We start from the raw sequence: 18,378 nt of genomic DNA, 5'->3' as shown, positions 1-18,378 counted from the left end.
TAGCCATAAAATTAGTAAAAATTTTGAGGAAAGAAAATTTAATTTAGAAAAAAAAATCGATTTTAAGTCCCCTAATCCAAATTATATATGTTTTATTTTGCATGTTTACTAGCATTGAGTTTGTTTTATGAATGTACATACTTTTTTAATTCATTAGTGCATCTTAAAACCTAAAATATTTTTAGTTGATTTAGTATTTTTGCATGCTGATGGAAAAAAAAAACCCTATTTCCACAGTTTTAAGAATTTTTAGGAATGCTTTTAAGTAAGTATTTGTATGAATATTTACTTTTTGTGCAAATATTACTTTGTTGAATGAAATAGCCATAACATTCCAGGTTCTGCCTCATTGGGTCTCTAAGCAAACATGAATCTGAATACAACACAACTAGGGTCTAAAAAGAAAATTCAAGGTAAGCGAATGTCCTTGGTTCCTTCTCCCACCTTGTTGTATTCTGTTTTGTTTTGTTTTGTTGCAGTTGTCTTGTTGATATTTTAAGGAATGTGCTCTTTATTCATAATTTCTTGAGATATATGTTTCGTAATATTTCGTAATCAGAAATATAATGGGTTCAATGCTGATGGAGTGATGATTTGTTGTAGACATATCTTTCAAAACATTGTTCACCTGCTTACCATCAAGCATTGTACTACAGTGTTATTAAAATGATGTGAAATCAGGAAGTGAAATTTTACATGTTTTAAAGTTAAAATCCGAAACCTAGTCAACTCTTTTTAAAAAGAGCAGAAGAAATGCAAGTTTTTCATAATAAAAACACTTGAGGATTGTCTCAATATAACCGAAGTCAGTATATTAAGTTGGTAATTTCCTGATTGATTTCATTTGGCAATATTCTACTCAGACTCCTACGCTAAGTATTTGGTGGTACTTATGCAATTTGTGCACTCTTATTTTTGCATGAATACATAGCTTATCTCATCCAAATTAAATGTAGCATGTTATGTCAAAATCTATGAAGTCAAATTTTATGATATAAAATTTGAATGCTTAACAGTGTAAAATGTTCCATTGATACCAGTGGCCTACGTGTACATCTATGTTGTGATCAAAGATCATAGCAGCTTTACTTTTAGCACTTGCTAATCTATATCTATATTAGACTAATCTGTCTCCAATTAAATTTGCTTGACAGCTAAACTCTTCAAAACACTTCAAGCCTGTCAACTATTCTTGACTTAGGTGAATGCATTTCCATGCTCTATATTACCTTGATAAATTGATGTATTTGTATGCATTTTTCATTGGGAGAAAATGTTTTAACTGTGTTTTATTTTCAGAGAAGAACTATTTGTACAAAGATGGGGACTGTGAAAAGAAAATTCTATAGTGAATTGTGAAAAGTGGACATATTTCTAAATTCATTTCCACTGCCTTTATCCAATCTTAAGAATTACAGACATTTGTTATTCCTTCAGCAAGACATCCCCGCTGCACAATGATATGTTCATTTCGTAATTTGGTTGCTGGCCACCAAGTGCTCCTTAGGTTTTAAACACATTTTGAGATTTACTGGAAACTTGAAGAAGAAATTAGTTCCTGATTAAGACTATCCCGATTTTTATTTTCACTGTTAGTTTCACTTTGTTTCCATGTTGTTTTATGTCCTCGTTATATGATTGTACGTTGTGTGATATGTGAAAAATACGATTGTGGATGAACTTTGTGTTACATGTCCGTTGTTTTCATTAGATAGACTGCTTGAGAATAGTGCGCTCCTGAGGGATTTTGAACATGCTACAGTTAAGAAGTGAAAATATGGACCATGGACACACCAGCTAGAGGTTTTATGGACTATAACCATCTATTGTTGGATTATGATTAAACGCAGCCGAAAGTCTTGAGCAAAAATAACTACATTGCAATAAGAAACATCTCACTTTTTTGTTGTTGTTCTTTCCCAAATTCCCCCAACTTCCTTTTTGTTCTATATCAAAGGAAGACACTAAGTTTCAGAAATCGTTTTTGAAATCAGGTATTTTACCATTCGTACCCTTCAATAGAAATGTTTTTTGATGAAGCACTTAGCAATATGACTGAATTGGCAGTGTGAGAAACTATCCTGCATGTCAGTACTGAATATTTGAGTTGGAAAAATATCCTTTTTATTAGACACATTGTAAAAAGCATGCATTCTTGAATACTGCTGTTACACTTCCATTTCTTTGTGTCATATGCTTGCTACTTGTAACTTTTGATATAAAGATATATAAAAATGTATAATAATTTCCTAACTTGAGTTAAGAAAAATGTTTTCTTCTATTAGAGTGATAAAAAAAAAAAACACCTGACTTAACATAAGTGCTCACTTTATATCAACTCTTTCTACCTGTTAGGCTATATAGGATGTCTTTTAGTATTGAGGCTTACTTCTCTAAAATTTGATCTCGAAAATTTTATGGAATATGTTCTTCTTTTAGAATAGGAAAATCTTTTTAAACGCTTTAAAATCACAGATCCTTCTATGCCCCCACATTACACCATTCTGAGTTGCTCTCATACTGAGACGCACAAATACTACCTGAAAGCTTACTAATCATGATGTGTTTAATATAAATAAAGTAAAACCATATGATATATTTACTTGCTGTTGAATTATATACACACTCTATAAACTTTGATTTAGTGAATGGGTACTTTTTAATACTGAATGTGTATTCTTAGAAAATAAACTTTAAAAATCAGAATTACTATCAATCTGCTTACCAACATCGCCCAAACTGCTGAATTCTATAGGATTCTGTCCTTTGAATAGTAAAGCAATCTAGTCCATCACAGTTCAAACTTTGTGACCCAAGCAGGCTTTACAAACCCATAGATGACTTACTTGCATACATCCTTATTAGGAATTCAATTTCATATATGCTACAAAAACAATTAAATGGGAAAGAAAATAAAACTTCATGATAGAAACGTTAAAGAATTATCATAGCAATTCTGAATAATCGATATTGAAAAAAAGTCAATATACATAATCACTTCCATGCATCTGATAAACTAATGAGTAGAAAAAATTATCGGACATGATAAAGAAATGTTATTTCTATTGTTTTGCTACATATTTTATACATACTGCTTATGTCATAATGTAGCCTTTATTATTTAACTTGACTGATTTATTTAATCTCAGGCCAACTCTTATGCCCTTTAATTTAAATGTAATGCATCCACAGATTCCTAGCCATGTTTATGTTACTTTTTCTTTTTTAGAAATCTTCATAGGCCTTTTACTATTTGAATGAATAATCTCAAAATTATAATATATATATATAATGTATAAATATATATATATATATATACACACATTTATTTATTTATCTCAAGACTTATTTCTAACAGAAAACAAAGGAAAATAAATTAAGTGACCCACCTGCCCTGTAGCTGTCCATAGGCAGCTCTTCCTAAATCTGCAGATGCTTCTGATCTGTCGGTTCACTGCTGAAAAGATCTTTGCACCAGAAATCTGCTAAAGGAGGTTAGCAACAATGAAAAGTCCAACCACACTGAGTAAATTGGTAAAGATGGATTTCTTATGTACATTTAAGGCACAGCAGCTCCAGGGGCAAAATACTTCTAATGAAGAATAGGTCTTTTCGGTGGTCATGCTAAAGATATTTAAAAATAGTTTTGACGAATCAGAAGAGAAGGTAGTGACGATGCTAAGGCTAGGACCTGGAGGCATCCTGTTGGCCCTCGGAATAACCCTGGATGCTGGGGCTTGAGATCGTGGGGGTCCACCATACCTGGGAGGCCCTTGGAGGAGGCTTCTTAAAAGCCACTACTGAAATTTATCAGTATATTAAACACTTCCATTTACTGGCATATCAGACCCTGTCACCTGAACATCAACCTTCCAATTTCAATCGGGAGACACGTTGTAGGTAAGGAATGAGATGTTTCAAGACTCTCAAGATGTTTCAAGATGTTTCAAATCCAGTTATTTTAATAAATAATTATATGTTTTGATAAAGTGAATTTAAAGATTACTTACACAAGTGCTTTATTAATTCCGTAAGATGTTTTCCAAAAGCATAATTGCACACTATATTAGTTAATTTGAAAAGAGCCATTTTCCTTTTATTTCTTATATTTTTGAATTAACTTTCAAACACCAGGAGACATATCCTGATTATATGCAACGCCTGTGAAACCCTGCATTCAGCCTCTTCCTTTTGTCCAAGTGCATTTCACCTGCCTAATTCGAGATGGGTGTGCTGATTGGGAAATACTGTTTGGGGGGGCTGATTTTATCTACATGCAATTTCTAGGCATCATATTGCCAGGCAGACTTATGTAATGTTTGATTTTCTATCATTCACTTGCATTTGCTCGGACAATTGAAATGTGGCTATAAACAGAACTGTAGATCAATGTCACTGAACTTTTAAAGGAGAACAGTCCACATTGTGGAAATGCCAGCTTTTCTGTTCTGCATTATTTTTTCCACTAAAAATATTTTAATGGGTCTGACTCCATAAACTGCCATTCTTGGTGTTTAATAAAGTTAGGTCTTTGACAAAAGCTGAATGAATATTCACGTAAACTGTCGCATTAATTTTTCTCTATTTTTCCCTTAGGAATTGGGTTTTTCTCAAATTTTATAGCTTTTTAAAAAATCCCATGAATCGATTTTCCTCAACTTCAGAATATCATTATAAATGACAGAATCTGATACTGGTTCCTGTTACCTTAATTAAAGTAATGGCGAATAATTTATTGATGTTTTGGTGGTGAAATAAATGATAGCATTTTTATCTTATTATGACGTTTGTCTATTGCAATGATGAAAATGAGTCCTGTCAGATTCCAGCTCTGGAGGGAGGTTAAATAAATAAAGTCTTTAAAATTCTCTAAATGTATATGACTTGGAAAACGAGTTTCAGTTTTTTCCCACTTTGCTGAAACAAGTTCGTTTTGATATCCTGTCTACTTATATGCATTCTTCTTCTCTTTGCTTGTTTCTTTCTGTCACGCTCATGGCACAGAGGGCCCAGTCGGCAAATTGTTAAGTAGAGAAAGAACAGAAGAATCAGGATTTGAATTTATTATAAATCTCTTATCCATTTAATTAGTATTTCACATCCCCCTCTTAAAGGTTGAAAAACAAGTAGCAAAATGGGGCACCTAGGTGGCTCAGTCCGTTAAGCGTCTGACTCTTGATTGCGGCTCAGGTCATGATTTCCAGGTTTTTGAGTTGGAGCCCTGGGTCGGGCCCTGTTCTGGCAGCTCCAAGCTTGTTTGGGATTCTCTCTCCCTTTCTCTGCCCCTCCCCACTCGTGCTGTCTCTGTCTCTCTCAAAATAAATAAATAAATAAAATTAGGAAAGAAAATAATAGCAAAATAAAATATACATTGTAAAAGTAGCCAGAGATGTGCTTTTATAATTTTATTCCATAAATCTTATCTCTTTTGTTAACGTAGATGTATCCTGATTTATTTTATTAATGAGTTGTTTAAATTGTACTACAAGTTTCTTTAACTGAATAATAACATTCAAGTAAATCTAAGTGTCCTAGAAATACCAAACGTAGGTGACCAATGTCAGACATTCACTATATCTCATCATTTTTTATTGTTGCCTCCAGGTCTGTACTTCTTTGTGCATTATTAAAGAAGTAAATGCCCTCTTAATATGTCTTTCATTCCTCAAAGGTAGGAAATTAAACTCTACCTGCTTCTCACTTAGGTCAGTTACCAGGGTCTAGGGTTGGTTTCTAGAAAATGTTTTATTCCTGCAGCAGTATGATTGTACAGTTTACACGGCTTTACATTCATAGTAATTGTGCAGTCAACGTATTCTCATTTGTCCCCAACTCCTAACACATCTCCAAACTCTGAGGCATGCCATTTTTTATATTGGTCCATTCTTTGAAAAGTGATTTTTTTGCTCTGCTCCTAATAGTCACAGGTAGAGACACAAAATATAACAGTGAGCAGAAAGCACAATGTATAAATTATTTAAAAGGAAGTATTTCTTTTGTATCACACTATAAAATGTGTACTCTTTAATCACTTTCTCATGAGTTAAGTTTAACATCAACATAGCCAGGGGCGCCTGGGTGGCTCAGTCGGTTAAGTGTCTAAGTCTTGATTTCGGCTCAGGTCATGATCTCACAGTTTGTGAGATGGAGCCCTGTGTTGGGCTCTGTGCTGTCAGAATCTGTTTGGAATTTCCTCTCTCTGCCCCTTCCCCACTCACACCCTTTCTCTCTCAAAGTAGATAAAAACCATTAAAAAAAATTAACATCAGCATAGCCAGCCTCTTTTGAACTTGTACAGTCTATATACTGGGATTTTTCTTAAATGCTTTGGGAATGGAAAAAAAAAAAAAAAGGCCGAAATCTATTGGGGAACATAATTATGGAGCTTCATAGAAGGAAGGGTATTTAGAAGAGCTAGATCAAAACAAAATGCAAAATTATTTGCCAAGTTTTTCACCTTAAAAGCTAATTAGTAACCTTCTTCGTGATCTTGAATGGAAGATTACATATATTCAATTGTCAAGAGAATGTAATAAAGACGATGCTTTATGATAAAGAAGTTAGTAGCACATGAGATACACATATCTTCTCAAGGGGATCAAGAGAGGCTTAATGGATGGTTGTCTTTCTAAGCAGCTCTTCAAGGTTGGAGACCATCGAATAGTGGGGCAGGGAGAGATTTGTGCCTAGAGAAGTTCGAGCAGGGAGCAGTCTTGGGAGGCCCGGTATTCATTTGAGTTAGCTGGAGCGTAGGAGTAGACTAAAGGAGAAACAGTAAATATAATTGGAAGAGTAGTTTGGCATTTGCATCATGATTTCTGAGCACGTGTAGTTTCATCTAAAGGAGTTCATGTTTTTCCCAAGGAGAATGTTTTAATGTTTCATAGCGTGATACGGTTTATGAACTATACTTTAAGTCGAATGCTCTGACAGCAGTGTGCTTGTCCAGTTGAAGGAGACTGGAATAAGTAAAAGGAATCAAGAACAATACAAAAACAAAACACTAAAAAAGAATAAACTGTTGGTAGATATCCAGAAATATCTGTCTTGCTTTTCTATTTCCTGCCATACTTTTTTAAGTTTCAAGATTGTGATTGGCTAACTAACCAACACACTGAGTGCTATATGCTAAACACCCTTCCAAGTGTTTGACAATTAAGCATTCTGTCGGTCATCTTAGCAGCTCCAACACTAATAATAGCAATGCTCGTTGTTATGGCTGTTACTCCACTGTATATAGGAGGACATTGAACACAGTTTTAGTAACTTTTCCAAGACCTCACCAAAGGGAGTGATAAATCCGACTCCGACCCAGAGCTGATTAATGCTGGAATCAGCCAGCAATCCTCACCCATGTGCCTATGGTCCTCGAAGAGTCAACGTACATTTTGCCAAAAGTAGTTAATTCATATTCATAGTAACCCCATCGTGTTGGCTTTCCTTCACTGTAAAAATTTATATTATAGCAACTTCTCTCCGCCCTGTAGCATTTAAGGATCAAATGACAATGCATCGGAGGATATTTTGTATATCCTTACGTACGTTATCAAAGTCGTGTGTAAACTTCATCTACAACCGATACAGAACAAATGCATCGTCTGTCAAGAGCAGTAATGGAGGTGATCTCCAGCCCTTCCTGTGTTCACAGTGAGATGATTGACTTCCAGAACCCACTGACTGTTATTCAAGGGAATGACATTTTCTCGGATGCTTATTCTATCATATCATCTCATTGAACTCCAGAGCTACTAAATGACCCTCAAAGCCCTAGTCATCAAATATACGCAGAAATACCAACACTTGGAAGAAAATCCTGTTTTCAATGCCAGACAATTTTTGGATATGAATCTGCATGATATAAACAGTGGATAAGCAAGCATGCAGACAGCTATATTGAAAATTACAGTCTCCTAACCACAATTATGATGTAAAATGTGATATAATGCGCTGAAAGTCATGTGACCCTTTTCAACAGGGAAAATTCAGAATTCAAACTTTAGGTTCATTTCATCCTACTTATGTGCTCCTAAAAAAAGCTGTTTGAACCCTCCGAGCTCTGGGGCCTTTATCTGTGAAAGAGAGGGCCTATACCTCATGAAAACAGTTGCTGAGACACTTGGAATCAGTTGCATCCATGAACGAACAACACGAAACCCGTTTTACTAACGTGAGGGCTGTCTGTCCATTTGTGCGTTACCAGTCTGTTCTCCAGAGTGGGAAAAATGTCTCCGATATGTGACACCTTTATAAATCCACGAACCAGCCACTGCTGATGACCCGGGAGTGCTCCGTGTTTGTGATTCCCAAGGGTTTAGTCAGCTCAGGAAAAGACCTCAGCTTTCAAGGCAGTAGTCAACTGACATCAGTGAATGAGGGATCACGAATGATGGGACCAAATGGAAGGAATGTTGCGGTTGGTTGGGCATAATGAGGATGATCATGGAAGAGACACCAACACAGATATGGTATAAATAATATGTTGGGGAACCTGGGGGGCTCAGTCCCTTAAGTGTCTGACTCTTGATTTCAGGTCAGGGTCTCACAGTTTCAGGTTTCATGAGTTTGAGGCTCAAGTTGGGCTCTGTGCTGACAGTGGAGAACCTACTTGGGATTCTCTCTCTCTCTCTCTCTCTCTCTCTCTCTCTCTCTCGCCCTCTCTCTCTCTCTGCCCCTCCACCACTCAGACACATGCTCTCTCTCTCTCTCTCAAAATAAATAAAAGCACGTAATTGAGAATTGCTAATTTTTAGAATATAAGTGTTTGAAGACAAGCCTCAGGACTGACCAATTTGGGTATCCTTCAAAATAACTGTTAAGTGCATAGTCAATGTGGGTCTGTTAAATGAGCAAATGAGTAGAAAAATTACACTTAAAAATAAATAAATTTTTTATTTGCCACAGATAAATGTCCTGACCTGACTCCTGGCTTGTATTTATTAGCCCTTCCTTCTAGAAGTTACAGAACTAAGCCAGTTTATAAAGTAAGTCTAAAGAGGGGCACCTGGGTGGCTCAGTCGATTAAGTGTCCGACTTCAGCTCAGGTCATAATCTCCCGGTTTATGAGTTCGAGCCCGGCGTTAGGCTCTGTGCGGACAGCTCGGAGCCCGGAGCCTGCTTCGGATTCTGTGTCTCCTTCTGTCTCTGCCCCTCCCCAACTCGTGCTCAGTCTCTCTCTCAAGAATATATTTTTTTAAAAAGTTAAGAATAAATAAAAACAAAAGTAAGCCTAAAGAAGTAACGTCTAGTAACCATCGTTACAGGCACACTAGCTAAAAAAACAAACAAAAAAGCTAATTTGAGGTTCTGCTTTCTAAGCAAACACACACACAATACAAATAAAAAAAAATGGGAAGTTTTGAAGAACCAAAACTTAGACTCACATTTAAGTAGAATTGCTTGAAGTATGTATCTATCCAGTATACTTAGGATCCGTGGATCATTCATGATTTTTAACTTCTCACATCTGCTCACTTTATGAATGAAAGTGTCTTTTAAAAATATCACTCTTTAAAACACAAGTTTTCCAGGTAGATCATCATTGTTAAGATGAATCTTAGGAACACACTTTCCTATAATACACCCGCCCCACTTTCTGAAAGGACAGTCTTTTTTGTGTTAAAAAAAAGAGTAAGTCATTACCTGGTAATCCCAACTATTTTGCAAAATGTTAATGCACTTGGGGCCCAACACTCTCCGTTCAGTTTCGAGAGCCAAGCTTTCCCCCCGTTTATATTGAGACTTTTACAAATTACGTAGGTATTTTCTGACCAGACCTTTACCCTTCAGTTGCTTGTAAATGGGCATCATTTGTTTAAGGACGGTGCCTGTTGGTGAGATCTGCTATCTCACCTCCAGTTTGACTGCTCTGAATTACCAGGCCTGGGACGCTGCACACTGGTCGTTTCTTTGCCAGCTGGTCCCCGCTCAGGTCTCCTAACAGAAGGTAGAGGAGGAAGATGGAAAGGCAGCTCGAGACCTCAAGGACTTGAGTCTGAAGGCTGCTCAGGCTTCATATAGCTTATGAACTCGGTGCTACCTCCTAATTCCCTGTCTGTTTTCTCGACCTTTCAAGCTGTGCAACAGATTCCTTTTATCACACTCCCTCTTGATGTACCCGGTCTGTTTTCCTGGCCGGAGGATTCTGATGGATTTTAACTGGCATGTTGGTCCTTGCTAAGAGCATTTGAAAATTCTGCCCCGAGATTCTTGTGCTTAGCTTGTGAGAACTTGTCTAGTTACATTTCACACACTGGCTAAATTATTTCCGAAATACTAGTTTTATAGCATGAGCTCTTAAAATTGATATGACGATCATGCCTATGTTTATAATGAATAGGTGTTCCTTTTCATGGGGTGGGTAGTCCTCAATTCCTGTTGAGATAAGGGGTGGGGGAGGCATTTGTAGTGACAAGACCTTGACATGAAAACATGATGGATCCTCTTTTGAATTTATATTCCAGACCTAGCCAGCTCCGGGCAACTTCTTAATTCATTTATGCGCACCATAATCAATTCTGGTGTATCCTTACAGTTTACTTTCTTCTTCAGGAATAAAGTGGGTTTTTTGTTTGTTTGTTTGTTTGTTCGCTTTTTGTTTTTGTTTTGTTTTTGTTTTTGTTTTCCAAATGCTTGGGCAGTTTTGGCCTACTGACACCTTCAAGAGAGCCTAGAGACCCTGTTCTGGTGTATTAGAAGTTTCAGGGCATTTCCGAGGAGGGCTAATAATTGAAATTCTAACGAATCAGCCACAGAACTTGCAAAGTGAAAATTTTTCACAGGGAGTGCCTTTGAATCTAATCACCTGGCGGTAAGAATTCTAATCTGAGTCAACCACCCTCAGACTTTCATCTCAAGGGAACAGGGAGACAACGAAATGTGGCTGATAGGTGAACTGAGTAATTTTGACTCAGTCTGTGGTCTATTTAATTGCAATTTTCTGCAGTTCGTGAATATACAGGAGAAAAGATCCATTTTTCTGGCTTAATCATATGAAGCCGTAGCTTGTTATGATAAACTAATTTCGTGCAGAAAATATTCTTGACGCCATTTAAATTTGGATTTTTACCAGAACACTCACATGTATTTATCTCAGTGGAGTGACAACCAGCAAAACAGTAGCTGTGCATTAAAGTATTAAAAAAGTCACCATTGGCAAATATTCAGCTTACATGCAACACTGTCCTAAGTATCTTACAGGTATTTACACAGTTAATTCTCATAACAACCTTACAAGCTAGATATTATTAGCTTTATTGTACAGATGAGAAAATGAGGTCCAAAGAAGTTAAATATCATTGCCAAGATCATGTAACTAATACATTATGAGGTCCGGATTTAAACTTTGGAAGTCTGGATACAAAATCCGTGGTCTTTTTTTGTTTTTTAAATGATTTGTTGTTTATTTATTTTTAGAGAGAGAAAACAAACAGGGGAGGGGCCGAGAGAGAGAGAGAAAGAGAGAGAGAGTGCATCCCAAGCAGGCTCTGAGTTGTCAGCTCAGAGCCCGATGTGGGGCTTGAACTCACAAACTCTTAATCGCATGACCTGAGCTGAAACCAAGAATCAGACTCCTAACTGAGTGAACCATCCAGGCGCCCCTAGAATCCATAGTCTTGACTGTTCATCAAATTACTTCTCAGTGATTTCCCACTTATTAATTTTAATAAATGGGAAGAAAGATATTAGTCACTGATTTCAATCCCCTCTTTCTAACCTAGTGAGCACAGAAACAGGAGAGAGAAGGAATAGATGACAGAGGTAACAGAATCAATTCTGCTTGAAAGTATTCTTTAGGAATTCCTGGGGAGATACTGGAGACCTGTCGTGGAGAATCTCTACGTACAAAACCATTTTAGCGTGATGCACCTGGTCTGTCGAGGTTGCTTTTAGTAAATAAATTTAGAGTTTATGGATTTATAGCACGAGGCCTGCTAAACTGTTAGAGGCAGCACGTGACTATCTCAGTAGTAAATGACAATGTCTCGTAACTAAAATATCTCACTTTGTACAAGCGATGGCTTACGTGCAACACTTCGAGAGCTCCTGTGTGTAAGTGGTATTGAGGTTCTCCCGCCGCAGCTAGAAACGACCCGGTGAGTTGGGTTTGTATACCCAGCTTCCACATACGTCGCCTTCAATGCAAAATTACCTCTATTCTTTGAATTATGGGTAAATTCTGTGGGAGGTATGTGATTCTTGTAAGTCTGACTTGGAAGTCTGACTTGTTTGCTTTATCACAGACTTTCCTCCAGTTGAAGTCTCGTGGAATTCAGAGTTCATTGCTGAAGCTGTATGCTTGTTTGGCTTGACTTGGTGGTTGTCATGAGTCCTGTTAATGTATTCAACAAACACACCAGGAGCAACAGCAGTTCATTCAATAAATGTTTATTGTATCCATACTAGGTTCATGGAGCTGTTTGAGTCACCAAACAGAAAAGATATTCACTCTTTTATGTCATGTAACCTAGGCGAAGGAAACAAAATAAAGAACAAAGAAAAGCAATAACAATAAAAATCCTGTGGCCTGTTGTGCATGTACCTTGAAAGAAAAATAAGGCATATTAGGGGTTAAGTGTTGAGATACAGGTTTGGCATTTCATGCAGAAAAGACATGACCAGGCTCTCTGAGAATGTGATGTTTGGCCAAAATCTTAATGGAGTAAAACGGACCGGTCAGTATCTGAGGGAAGAGATTTTCGGGCAGAAGGAGTGTACTGGGTATGGTTGAGAAGATGCTGTGGTGGGAAAAGAGGGGGAGAGAGAAGGCAGGAGCCATCAAGGGTGGAGTGGCCAGGATTGAGATCAGTTAGGGGCGATGAAGATTTTGTTCTGACTGAAATGGGGAGCCACTGGAGGGTTTTGTCAGCGTCACAACATGGCTGCTTTCCCTGCTCTGCTCTGTGTGCTGGGTTGAGAAAAGCCTGTAAAGGAGCAAGGGGGAGGTCACTGAGAACAGGAGGACATTCAGTAGTGCAGGTGACGCATGAAACAGGTGTGGCATATCTGTCAGGGTGCAGAGTCAGGAAAACCAAAGCCACTATCCATATCCAGGGAATTAAAATGCATCTAGGAATTAAGGGCTTATATAAGCTTTGGAAAACCCAAGGAGCAAAGGTCAGAGAAGCTTCCCCAAAGTCTTTAGCCTGATGATGCCTAGAAGATCCTGAAATTCTCAAGATTCTTTGGAAAACGCCACGAAATTATGTGAGTCTACAGATAGTTCTGAAGAACATGCCTGCACATATGTGGGTATCATACATGCCCATGTGTCTGGCTGTGCTTGCCTTTGGAGAATAATGGCCTCCACATCTTTTCCGTCAGTAGAATCTCTCATGAGTGCTCATCAGTGACAAATCCTATCATTAATTTGTACTTTCTAAAATTCCTTGACCTAGAATTATTACCTGCTTATAGTATTGCTTTCAAAGTCGTTTTCTTTTTGTTTGTCATTATTCCTCAATGCCTTGGTAGAGAGGAGAGGTAAATACTGTATGGTGACACTCTGTCCTCTGGACGTAGTTCACCCCAATGAATTTCATTATGAAATAGTTAACTTGCTGATTTTTATATCATTCTTTCCTACCCGTGTATCAGCTTTTTGAGGAAAGCAGAGATCCTTTTCATTTTTGTATCCCCGGAGGATAGCACTTTCCTGGAATATCCTGGATGCACAATGAATACTTTTTGTTCGAATGAAAAACTTTTCCATAATAAAAGGAATCATCATAGGGCAAATTGAATGCTAACACACTGAGAGAATCGATATGGACGAGTAGAGACGTGTGTAGTAAAGAGATCTACACCATTCAAGAGAAGTTATCCATACAAAATTACAATTCAAATTTGAGTGAATTTGTGAAGGAAGTATAGGAAATAAAGAAATGTGAAGAGCAGGAAAATATATAAGAAGCAAGATTTTTTTTTTTAAATAAAGTATACAGGGCATAGCTAGGCGTAAAACAACTCCGGATTATTTTGAGTATACCATTTCATTTTTTCTGCTTTTTTTATTATTAATTATTATTGTTATTATTTTCATCAGGGAATCTTTCAACTATTCATGACTGACTTGGGAAGAAAAGATTAGAGATTTATATTCTCAAGGCTTGCCAAGTATAATTGAATTGATATGCTTGTATTTTTTTCAGATGCCATTACACTTTTGGTGCAATACTTTGTAAATAGACAGCTCAATCTTCTTGTCAAGTTCTGAAAGGACATATCTAAGGACTATCCAAGAAAACATTTTGGAGATTGTGCTTACTAAAAAAAAAAAAAAAAAAACAAAACGCAATCCCAGCAAAATCCCTTTAGAACCGGACTTGATCCTGTTGTTTTCCATGGAGCACTCTCAATTTACCTGATGGTCCCCGGGCAGGTTAGAACACGGCAGAAGCTGGAGCTCAGTCACAGCAAAGGAAGCGAAACCACACATCTGTTAGGAGAGTCTGGTTTTCAACAACAGACACTTAGTTTTCTCATGTTTTAGAGTAAACATTCATCATGAAAATGGCAAGTTGCTACGAGTAAGATAAGGTTAACTATAAAGAAGATTCTTGGACACACATTGTTTTGTTTAACTGTATCCTGACTGTCATTCTGAAGGAAGATGTTATTACATTCTTCGTCTTACAGGTGAGTAACCTGAATCTTAAAGGAAGTCAACCGATTTACCCAGTTCGCAGAGCCAGTAGATGGGGGGACTCCCAGACCCTAACCTAGGCTTCCTACTGACATACTCATTTTCCCTCAAAGTACTGACTTTATATACTGAGCCCCAGAGATGTGCTAATGCTTGATACACATTTTCCAGTTCAACCCTCAGAATCACATTATAGGGGTGGGGGAGGGTTGGTGGGTAAACAGCCCGTGCTTTTTCTGAGGGGAATCGATGCTCGGTGACTCTCAGTGACCAATGCCAAAGAAAGAATTTAAAACCATTTGGAGGGCAAAAGCAAAGCAAAACAAAACAAAATCAAAACAAAAAACCAATAATATGTATACAACCTCCTCTCTAAGAAAGCTATTTTTTCCCAGCATCAGAAGTTATTTATTTGGTTTCTCTTCGTAGGAATGATGTTGGGTTGTCTGTTCTTAAAGAAGCACCACCAATCTTCTCTACTAGGACTGGAAACTAGGTCTCCAAGTCTCCCTTCCTTCTCTGGCTCTGGGTTAGAGTTTGTCAGTGACAGACACTCACAAAGGATTTAAGGGGAAGACGGAGTGGAAGCCATTCTTCTCAGGAGGTCTTGGGGGGCAGATGCAGCGGCTTCTTGGCCACACCCATGAACTCCCAGTTCTCCATCGTGGTGACCAGACATGGAAGCTTCTACGTGTCTGTGAGCTCTGGCTTCTGTCCAGTCCCCGTGCTGCGGTCAACGGTCCTCAGGGACTGCTTCTCCAGTCCTTCAGCTACTGCCTTCCAGACTTTTACTAGCCATCTCCTCTCACATCTGTGGAATCCCCAACTCCCATCTTAAATTCCTCATTCTTAAAATGCTCTAGAAATTCTATTTCCCTGACTGAACCCAGGCTAACACAGGTGGAAGGTTGGTACTGGGGCCTAATCCCAAGTGCGTGATCATCAGTAAAGGTGCAGTGTTTCTCTTCTGAAAGAAACAAAGAATGGCCGCTCAGTGGAACACACTGGAAATTGTAGAAATAATGTATACTGCAGCAAGTTCACTTAATTCTACCCAGTTGACTGTGAAGGAGAGGGAATGATAGAAGGCATCAGAGAAATAATTAACATGTGCAAATAAGCCTGTGGAAATGATAAGGTGAATGTTTACCTAATTCTTTTACCAGTCAAGTATAGTGCCCTTGGGAGGAGAGGAATGACATGTATTGGCTCTGATGTAAGTGGGTTGCACACACATGTGCAAAGGATTTTGACATCATAAGAGCAAAAATAGGAACCGTGTTCTCAATATCAAGAAATGAGACGAAGGATATAATGTGTTGATAATGATATTGGTATATTATATATTGACTATATTTTTAAAAGCCTGTACTCTAGAAAATGTACTTTCCTTTTTACCGTTAACATGGCTACCATTTGTTGTGTCTATACAAGGTTTGAGCCCATTGAGTTTGTAAGAAATTACGTATTTTTTTGTGTGATAGGTAATGTAGTACAAGCATATGAAAATAACATGTTCAGGTAAGCATATGATTTAACAGCCTGGATTGTTAAGTCGTGGATCATAAAGATAAGGTCTTAGTGCACACCAAGGAGCAGCATATTAAAACTATATACAATGGAAAAAAACCAGTTTCTTGCGTGCAGGGTATACAAAACTCAAACATAAAATGATGGTACTGTCACTGATGCTGTCATAAAGATTAATGCAGAGGAAACCTTTTGAAAACAAAATATGCTATTAAATGTTCATTATGAGATTCGGCCCCATCTATCAGTATCCACTAAATAAAGATTAACAGCCTTCTCTCTACTACAGATGTTACTTATTCTGTCTTGGTCTCAGATAAAAGAATCTTTATCCATAACACTGCTGCAAATTTCTCATTGAAAGGAATCAAGACAATACACAAATACATTATGTGACTCTTAACAATCTGATCGAAATAGTTACAGACAGTATTTTGTTTGACACAAGTGAATACTAATTTGTGAATTCAAAATATGACTTATTTAGTATAATATCTTCAAAAGAGCAAGAAGAAAAACTAGGTCTGTAATATGGTAAATGTGTAGTGAGCCTTTCGCACAGTGTCGCAAAGAACGTATCTGGAGCCGATTGCCAATTAAGAATGTCACTTGCAGTGACAGCAAAGGCGCCTGGTTTCAGCGTCTTTCACCTGAAATGTTCAGTGTCTTGCAATTATCATGAGTGGTGATGAATTGCACAAACGTCCAAGAGGAACCTTACCTGGTGGTGTTTGCCTTCACATATGTTCAACGTCATGCCAACTTTTAATGTAGAAACCTAACAAATAAAAAGAATTGTCTCAGAAAATAAAATTGTTACTGTGTTTTTATGAGACTTCTGTCATGGCTACTGGATTTTATAGCTTCTACAATATCCACTTTCCCTTGTTGCGTGACCTGCATTTTGGCTGAAACACCATCCATTACTGGTCTGCAGTCAATTCTCAGTACCTGTACCCCTATATTCCTGTTGGGGGTGCTCATCACCCATGTTCCTCCATGCTACCCCCCCCCCCCCACTGAGGTAAACATTACTCCAAGCATTACTCAACAAGTAGTGTAGGAAACAGTCATCCCTCTAGATGGAAAATTCCATGGAGAGCAAGAGCTATGTTTTGTTTAATTACCTCCCCATATACAGTATCCAATATAGCTCCAGGAATATAGTAGGCTATCAATGTACATTTGGTGAACGAATATATATAAATGATGTGGAGAAAATATTTTTAAATAATAATTGATGTTTAGTGTCTGTTCTTTCCCTCCCTTCCTTCCTTCCCTCCTTCCTTCCCTCCCTATTTCCCTCCTTCCTTCCTTCCCTCCTTCCTTCCCTCATTCCTTCCCTCCTTCCTTCCTTCCTGTTTTCTTGCTTTCTTCTTCATATCAAGGGCCTTGTAGCTTCCAGCATCAGGACATTTTTCTTTTAAAATAGTCATCTTGGCAGGAGTGAGATGTGACCCATGAACTCAATGGCTCATACAAACAAACATTTCTTTCTTGCAGTCCTTACACATCAGTCGCGGCGGGTTGGGGCCTTCAGCTCCCCTCCCCATGTTTCTCATTCTGAAGCCTGTCTGGAGGAGATGCTTTTGTTGAGGATATGTGGATCCTATTGGGAAGAAAAAAAACAAGAGAATTGGAAGAAATTCAAACGACATTTTTGATGCTTCTGCTTGGTCTTGATTCATGCCACATTTGCTCACCTTCCACTGGCCAAACCTGTAACGTGGCCAGACCCAGAATCAGTGGGGAGGGACATAAAATATCTTCCAAAGAAAGGGGAAGCAAATCTTTGGAAACAACAATACAATCCACCTTACCTGTCTATAAAATTGCTCCTGTAAAGTAAGTATGTTTCAGAAAGTAACCCCCATTTTAAGTGTGACTTCCAAGGACCAGGATTTGTTATTCAAAATGCTTAGTTAAAATCGCATAAATTAGAAAGTTCTTTGGCAACAAACACTGAATTCGAGGTGTACAATTTAACTATCTGTGACCTTTGTAAGTTTCACAGTCACCAGCCGTCTCTGAATCTTCGCGTCAGGGTAGGTAACAAACTGAACTAAAATATCTACCTTATAAAGTTTTCATGCACATTATATAATAACATGTAAAAAAAAAAAAGTCCAAGGGCAGCTCCAGATTTAGAGCAGCACCTCACCCCTCTTCTCCTCTCTCTAAAATGTCCTTATGCTGGAAGAAACACT

At 37.8% G+C, this 18,378-nt stretch overlaps 1 protein-coding gene across 9 annotated transcripts in view; it reads left to right on the top strand.

The window, feature by feature from the left end:
* Nucleotides 1-17,466, top strand: part of NETO1 (neuropilin and tolloid like 1) — a 127,038-nt gene extending 109,572 nt beyond the window's left edge. For 2 of the 9 annotated variants that reach the window (XM_027069174.2, XM_027069175.2), the window contains exons 10-11: nucleotides 339-413; nucleotides 1,155-4,883. In XM_027069174.2, coding sequence (XP_026924975.1) covers nucleotides 339-399 — 61 coding nt within the window. In that variant the 3' untranslated portion in view covers nucleotides 400-413; nucleotides 1,155-4,883. Of the gene's footprint in view, nucleotides 1-338; nucleotides 414-1,154; nucleotides 4,884-7,487; nucleotides 10,328-14,147; nucleotides 14,884-15,070 lie in introns of those variants that run through there. The other 7 variants (XR_008291661.1, XR_008291660.1, XM_053206024.1 and 4 more) reach the window with 7 other exon arrangements.
* The last annotated feature ends 912 nt before the right edge of the window (nucleotides 17,467-18,378 follow it).

This window comes from Acinonyx jubatus, chromosome D3, assembly GCF_027475565.1.
Source record: "Acinonyx jubatus isolate Ajub_Pintada_27869175 chromosome D3, VMU_Ajub_asm_v1.0, whole genome shotgun sequence".
Classification (NCBI taxonomy): Eukaryota; Metazoa; Chordata; class Mammalia; order Carnivora; family Felidae; genus Acinonyx; species Acinonyx jubatus.
The sequence above is the reverse complement of the archived record's forward strand: the minus strand, read 5'-3'. Positions and strand labels throughout refer to the sequence as shown.